Source organism: Protobothrops mucrosquamatus, unplaced genomic scaffold (assembly GCF_001527695.2).
Source record: "Protobothrops mucrosquamatus isolate PMUCROS unplaced genomic scaffold, P.Mucros_1.0 scaffold250, whole genome shotgun sequence".
NCBI lineage: Eukaryota > Metazoa > Chordata > Lepidosauria > Squamata > Viperidae > Protobothrops > Protobothrops mucrosquamatus.
Genome location: NW_015386598.1, coordinates 360,532 through 367,814, shown reverse-complemented (window position 1 = coordinate 367,814; position 7,283 = coordinate 360,532). Strand labels below are relative to the sequence as shown.

The 7,283-nt window shown below is 38.3% G+C and overlaps 1 protein-coding gene across 1 annotated transcript in view; it reads left to right on the top strand.

Annotated features, from left to right (window-relative positions):
- The first annotated feature begins 901 nt into the window (after window positions 1-901).
- Window positions 902-7,283, top strand: part of PHEX (phosphate regulating endopeptidase homolog X-linked) — a 91,114-nt gene continuing 84,732 nt past the window's right edge. The window contains exons 1-2 of the mRNA XM_015814420.1: window positions 902-1,433; window positions 6,307-6,375. Coding sequence (XP_015669906.1) covers window positions 1,310-1,433; window positions 6,307-6,375 — 193 coding nt within the window. The 5' untranslated portion in view covers window positions 902-1,309. The remainder of the gene's footprint in view (window positions 1,434-6,306; window positions 6,376-7,283) is intronic.

The window sequence follows — 7,283 nt, the reverse complement described above, 5'->3', positions numbered from 1 at the left end:
CTTCTCTTTGCCCCGTTGGTCTGTCTATCAATAGTGCCTCTGTATGAAAGTAAAGCTGGACTCTGAAGAAGCAAGCTAGAAAGATTACTGGAGCTTTTGAATTGTGATATTGAAGAAGGCTCCTGAGAACACCATGAATACCAAAGGAAACAATTAAATGGATTGTAGAACAAATCAATCCAGAGTTTTCTTTCAAGGCACAAATGACTAGACTCAAATGATTGTATTTTGAATACAATATGCAAAGATTGAACTCCCTTGTGAAGTATGTATGCATGTCTGTCTCTGTGTGTATACACATACACCTACATACACACATAGATACATACATATATTTAAACACCTGGTATTTTACGGCCCATGTAAATGTCAATGTTTTATGACATACAGCTAGACTTTCTCAAGGATAACATCTCAATCTGCAGATCTTCTTGAAGATGATCTCCCCCCCCCAACACACAAAGCCTTCAGATCTTCCAATGATGCAACCTAAAATTATTAAAAAGAGATAATATATAATAAGATAATATGCATAGATTTCCTCTAATAGGCTAGGATTTATGTTATTACTCATTTGCATAGGATTGCAAACTTACTGAGATATTGTATTTTACAGTAATGTCCGGACTGATCAGTTACTGTTATGTTATAGAGCCGTCATGGCACAGTGGTTAGAATGCAATATTACAAGCTAACTCTGCTCATATTGCCAGGAATTCAATTCCTTCGATCCTAACTGGTTCAAGGTTGACTTAGTCTTTCATCCTTTCAAGGTTGGTAAAATGAGGACCCAGATTGTTGAGGGCCATATGCTGACTATGCAAACCACTTAGACTCTGCAAAGCACTGTGAAGCGTANCAGATAATCTAATTGCTTAACAATTTTTTTTAATCAGTCTAATGTCTGCAAAATTTTATCAGGAATCTAGTTTTTTGATTTGTTTTAACTGTTATAAACTTGAATGGTGAAACCATATATTGGGACACTACTGTGATTTTTTTCTGTCCTGCACTGCTGACAAAAATTGGCCTGCTTGCAAAGAACAAGAGCTACAAATTAAATTGTCACTGTGTGCCTTTCCAAGCCCTGATCAAGGAAGGAATTTAGTACTGCATTTTATGTCTTTTCTCCCCCCTCCATCCACTCCCACTTTTGGAAAGAGTTAAATATTTGGAAATGAGTTTTGACAGCAGTGTTAGCTGCTAAAATACTCAGTGATAAAAGAGATTTGAAGAAGTCAACAATAACAAACAGCAGAAGAACGAAAAACCGTGGGGTTTTTTCAGGGAGTTGTGAAAATCTATCCTGATGGAAGGAGAGACAACAGGGAGGTCGATGCCAGCCAACAAGAGAGCAGCCAGCAAACTTCTCAAACTGTCTCTCGGTGTGTTTGTGAGCAGCACGGTCGTGCTTAGCATTGCCCTTTTTCTGGGTAAGTTTCAATCTGTTGCACTAGCATAAATACAATTTTTCAAAATTCTGTCTGCAGTGGTATTGCCATTTCATCTTAGGTAACTCTTCTAAGCAAATTGTAAGGTTCCCTAATTGGAAAAATTACTGTAGTTTTACTGCTGGAGATTCTGTTTCCAGGTTAAAGATTGCATTGGAGGCTTGAAAGGTCCTGAGATGTATTTTTCTTCTCTAGGATTCTACAGCAGTTGCAATTTAGAATCTGGTAAACTGTTCTTATTATTTGTTTGAACAAGATTGGGAATATTCATTTATTCCTTTTTTTGCTACTCACATTTTAACTAAAAAGCAACCAAGGTCTACAAATACTAATGCATTTTATCAAGTTACAGTTTAAAACCTTGAATAAATTGTGAATAATGAACTATAGCAATATTAATCATAATGTCTTTATCCAGTGCTATAAATTGATAATAATATTATATAAAAAAGGAGGATACATTTTTGTTAAAAAAAAGTGAGAATTACTTTGGAATTAAAAAAACCAAACCATTGTTTCTCCTAAATACTGACAACATGTGGCTTTTGTGTAAAAATAAATTTGTCTTTCAAAGCTTGAAATTTATGCATAATCTCAATGGATCTATTGAGGATCCTTATTCCATTTGATTTCTGTTAAGCTCCATTGTGTACATCAAAAAAGTAAACTTAGGTGTGCATCAAAATATTCTATAAATTTTGACTGTGCATTCTTATCTATGCTTTTGAAAAGATTCCCAAATGAATAATTAAATCTTTATTAAGAGGGAAATAGAGTTTCTCTCTTCTTCAGTTCCAATGAAACCAAAGTAGCTGAAAGATGAATTCCTCCCAAACATTTAGTAATGGTTGGGCATAACCCTTGCTGACATATATAAATGGGGTTCACTGTCAATGTCCATTTAACAAATGAGCTCCACAGATAAATTGCAAGGCAGCTTTCCCCTATCAAATGCCCCCCAGATGTTTTGTGTTTTCAGCAAGTCACAACTCTTAAATGTTAAAAATCTGGTCAAATTTATAGCACAGAAATTCCATATTACTGTACTTATTAAAACAAGATACCTATTGCAAAATAATACTGAATCTATTTTACTTAGGAAATGGTATTTACTTATTTGTTTTATTTAGAGAATTTATATGGCTATTCACTCACTTTCAGTGACTCTAAGCAGCTTACAAAAAAAAACAATATTAAAAGAGTAAAATCTATTACCCTCTCCCCCTGGTGACGACAAGCAATCAAATACTTGATGGGTTCCATTCCTTTCTGGGTTCCCCAAGTCTGTTGGCAAAACCAGGTTTTCAGGTCCTTGTGAAAGAATATCGAAGTGGGGTCCAGTCTAATCTCCATGGGGATGATGTTCCACAGGGAGAGAGCTATCATAGAGAAGACCCTGGGAAGAGATGGTCCTTTAAATATCTTGGTCCCAAGCTATGTAGGGCTTTAATGGTGACAACCAGCACCTTGAATTGCACCGGGAAGCAAATTGGCAACCAATTAAGGTCCCACATGAGAGGTGACTCGTGTGCACACCTGGGTCTGCACAGAACCATGGCATCCACTGCATTTTGAACCAACGAGCTTCTGAATGCTTTTCAAGGGTAGCCCCAGGTAGGGCATGTTGCAATAGTTAAGACAGGAAGTGGCTAGGGTATGAGTGACTGTGAGCAGGGATTGTTGATCCAGGAAAGGGCATAACTAAAACACAACCTGATTTTGAGCAGGAGTCATGAGTCCAGGAGAACTCCCAGATGACACACTGAATCTGTCCAGGCAGTGCCATCCCACCCAAGGCCAGAGACAGCAATTCTCTGTGGGCTAAAGAACCCCAAACTCAAAGCCACCTGGTCTTGTCAAGATTAAATTTCAGCCTTTGCTCTCCATCCAGCCTTTAACAGCCTCGAAGCATCACTTAATTCATCATGGACAAAGACATATAGCTGGGTGTCATTAGCATATTGATGATATCTCAGTCCATGGTAACAATGGTCTCACCCAGCAGCTTAATGTAGATGTTATACAGAAGCAGAGAGAGTACTGAGCCCTAAGGGACCCCACAAAGCAGGGGACAAGGTTGGGCCTCTTGCTTCCTATCAATACCAATTGAGAGTGGCCATAGAGAAAGGAAGTGAATCAGGACAACACAGAGCCCCCCCCATTCCCAAGCACTAAATTTGCTCCAGAAGGATACCATGGTCACTGGTATCAAAGGTTGACAAAGGGTCAAGTAAAGCAAGGATGGATGCACTATCCCCAACCCACCCATGCCAGACTTCATCAAAAAACATGACCAAAGCCATTTCCGCCCCATATCCAGACCTGAACCCTGACTGGAAAGGGTCTAGATCAGGGGTGTCAAACTGCCGGCCCACGGGCCGGTTTCATCATACCAGAGCTGTGCCCACCCGATTGCTGGCAATGGCAAAAAAGCTCTGATACGTTGCGCAACGTCACGTGACGTCGCGAGTTTGACATGCCTGGTCTAGATAATCCATTTCATCCAGGAATCTCTGGAGCTGTCATGCAACCACTTTCTTAACAACTTTCCCCCAAAAGAGAGGATTGGAGACAGGTAAAAAATTATCCAACAGGGTGGAATCTAGCAACGACTTCTTAAGAAGAGAGCGGATCACAGTCTTCTTAAAATGCTGAGGCACAACCTCCTCACAAAAAGAAGCATTAATCATTTCCAGAACTCACCTACATGTCACCTCCCAAGAAGTTTTCACAAGCCAGGATGGGCAGATGCTAAAACACAGATGCTTGCACACACACTCCCTAGGAACTTGTCTACACCCTCAGGGGCAGCATTCCCAGATAACTATTCCCAGATAACTGGGCAAAAACCTGCCCCACATGCCTTCACTGGACCAGCAACCATGCTGGCATCTAACTGGGAATGAAGACGAATGATATTGTCTTCCAGAAAACCAGTAATTTCCTCAGCATGTCCCATTAGGTGGACCTCTGTATCCTCCTTTCCCAGAAGGAGACAGCTCACTTTAAAGAGGGCTGCTGGCTGATTATCTGCAGGTACAATTAGTGCGGTGAAGTACTTATGCTTCGCCACTTAAATTGTCATGAATAGCCTTAATAGCAGCTCTCACCTATGTTTGATTGAGTTGTTTTTTATCTTCTGCCAGTGGCACTCTAGATGTCTCTTCATTCATTTCATCCTTCTCAATTCCTCTGCATACCACGGAGGACAAAGAGGTCTACAGTATGGGTTAGGAGAGGTCACATGGACACTATCCTATCCACAGCTTCAGTCATCTTCCTATTCCAAACAGTGACTAAACATTCAGCAGGACTGTGCAGCAGATCTGTAGGTCTAACCCCACTTCTTTCTGAAACCTATCAGATCCATTAGTTGCCAGGGTGGACAGACCTAATAGGTTCTGCTTCTTTGAGGAGGGGTATGTCTTTTGAGAAACTCATTGCCACCAGACTGTGATCTGACATGATAGGGGTACCAAAGACAAGCCTACCAATTCCAGGTCACATAGGCACTGCTCCAATAAGAACACCAAATTGGGTGTGTGACCACTATTCCTAGTCATAGTAGATATTCTTCCTACATAATCATAGAATTGTAGGACTGAAAGAAATTTGAATAGGGGATCTAGCCACTTAAAATTCCTTCCCCATCAAGTAACTTTTTGGGGAATAAAGTTTTCCCAAATTATTACTCCAAATGTAACAGACCTGTTGGCTGAGGATCTGTTGTCCAAGCAAATTGTCATGACACATAAGCAAGAGGGTAAAAATTTGTATCATGACAATATGTCACCTGTTTTGTCATTCCTTCTGGATGAAGAATGCTGGCAAATATACGGAGTAAGGACTAGATAAACTCTTTTTACCGTTAGCTATTGGAGCAAGAAAGGGCAATCTTTTTTTCGATATGTCATGAAGCTACTTCTTATGATTCCTGACCATGTGTCACATGGAAATATTTGGAGGAATACAGGATGAGGAAAGCAACTGTGAAGTTATAGAAACAGGAAACATTTAAAAAAAAATCTGAAGTATTGACTGAAGATGAAAGAGGTTTTTTAAGGTCTTCCCAAAGGATTTGTTGATCTGGAAAGGTTAATCTCCTTATTCTCTTCTTCTTCCCCTTCATCCTGTTTATTCTTCCCTATGACATTTTTGTTGACAGAGACAGCACTTTTAGCATTTTTAGAGCTTAGGCAAGTATAAGTGTTCCCAAACATTGAGTTTGAGACATTTGGATTTTGGAAATCTCACAAAATGGCTGCTCAAATGCATATGATAGCTGATGAGACTACAATTAACATATCCAAATTTTCCACTTCAATGTTTACTTACAGTTAACAAGAATGTTAAATACAACTGCTTCTGTTTCTTCCTGGGGTCTTAATTGTTGTCTTTTTTTTGTGTGTGGAAAAAGGATGCAAATTACAAGTAAACATTTCAGTGCTGTGTTGATTAGCAAATTAATTTTGGACTGACTTCAGTATCATATAATGGTTGGATCAGGATATAGATCAGATTCAAAACTCCATCAACCATAGATTCTCTGCATCACCCTAACCTATCTCCCAGTTTGGTGGCAATTAGTTGTTCTATGTGGCTGCTATATCATCTCCATACTTCCTAGTAATAAAAAGGTTCACAGGTGTTGCTTCTGAATCAAACTGGTGTGGTGAGTGAACAAGTGGTTGATAATATACAAATATATATTCTGTTTTGAGGTATTATATCAACAGATTGACATCTTTTCCTTCTGTACTAGCATTGTTGTAATCACCCAACTAATGTCTTTAGATTCATGAAAAATATTTGTAGAGCCAAAGATGGCCACAATCTTATTCTTTTCCTTTTGCAGTTAGTCAAGGACACATCAAATTTTATGCAAAGCAACAATATTGCTTGACTCCTGAATGCATTGAAGCTGGTAAGTAAAGTATTACTTTTCTTTTATTATAGATAAAGCATATTGGGGCAAAGAGATGTAAACTCTTTCCTTTCCTTTTGGATCTCAGGAATCTGTAATAAATTGAAAACCATTTTAACCATTGATAATGTAAGTGTAATTACTATTTTTTTAAAAAATAGAACTATTTTTTAAAAAAATAGTAATTACTATTTTTTAAAATAGTAATTACTATTTTTTTAAAAAAATAGTTCTATTTTTTTAAAAAATAGAAAAATATTTTTAAAAAGTAGTTCTATTGGTTCAGGGAGAAACCAGGAGACCTTGGGCTAATTGATGTCTCTTCTAGAAAAGAGGCAATCCTTTTTAAGGTAGCTTACTTCTTTCTAGAAGAATCATCTGATAGACTGCTGCAAAGAATTCTTATAGCATTGGATGTACAAAGCTCTCAGATCAGGAGGAGATACAGTAGATTTTGACAGTGCTAATGGACATAATTGGGGCCTCATGCTTTGAAATACTACTATAGTGTTGTGTTGGGTTGAACCCATTTCTGGGTTGAAAGGATTGAAAGGTGACATCACCATTGCCCAGGGAATGCCCAATCGGGGCTCCTTTTATATCCCTGCTAAGTTGCCTACTGAAGTGGTACCCATGTTTTGAAATGATTTGGGACATTTTGAATGTGTGAGTCCTAGCAAGCAGACAGAGTTCTCTGCAGTGTCAGTTTTGCTGCTTCTCAGTTGGATCCCTTCATTTCATAACTAAGTTCTCCTATTAGGCAGTTTGAGGTTGAATTCAACTGTAATCAATATAAACATTCCCCCCAAAAATCAAATTAAAAATACATAAGTAAATCAATGCAAATATATTTTATTGAGATACACTAAATGTTCCTCAAATAGTCAAGTAAATGATAAAACTTTCAT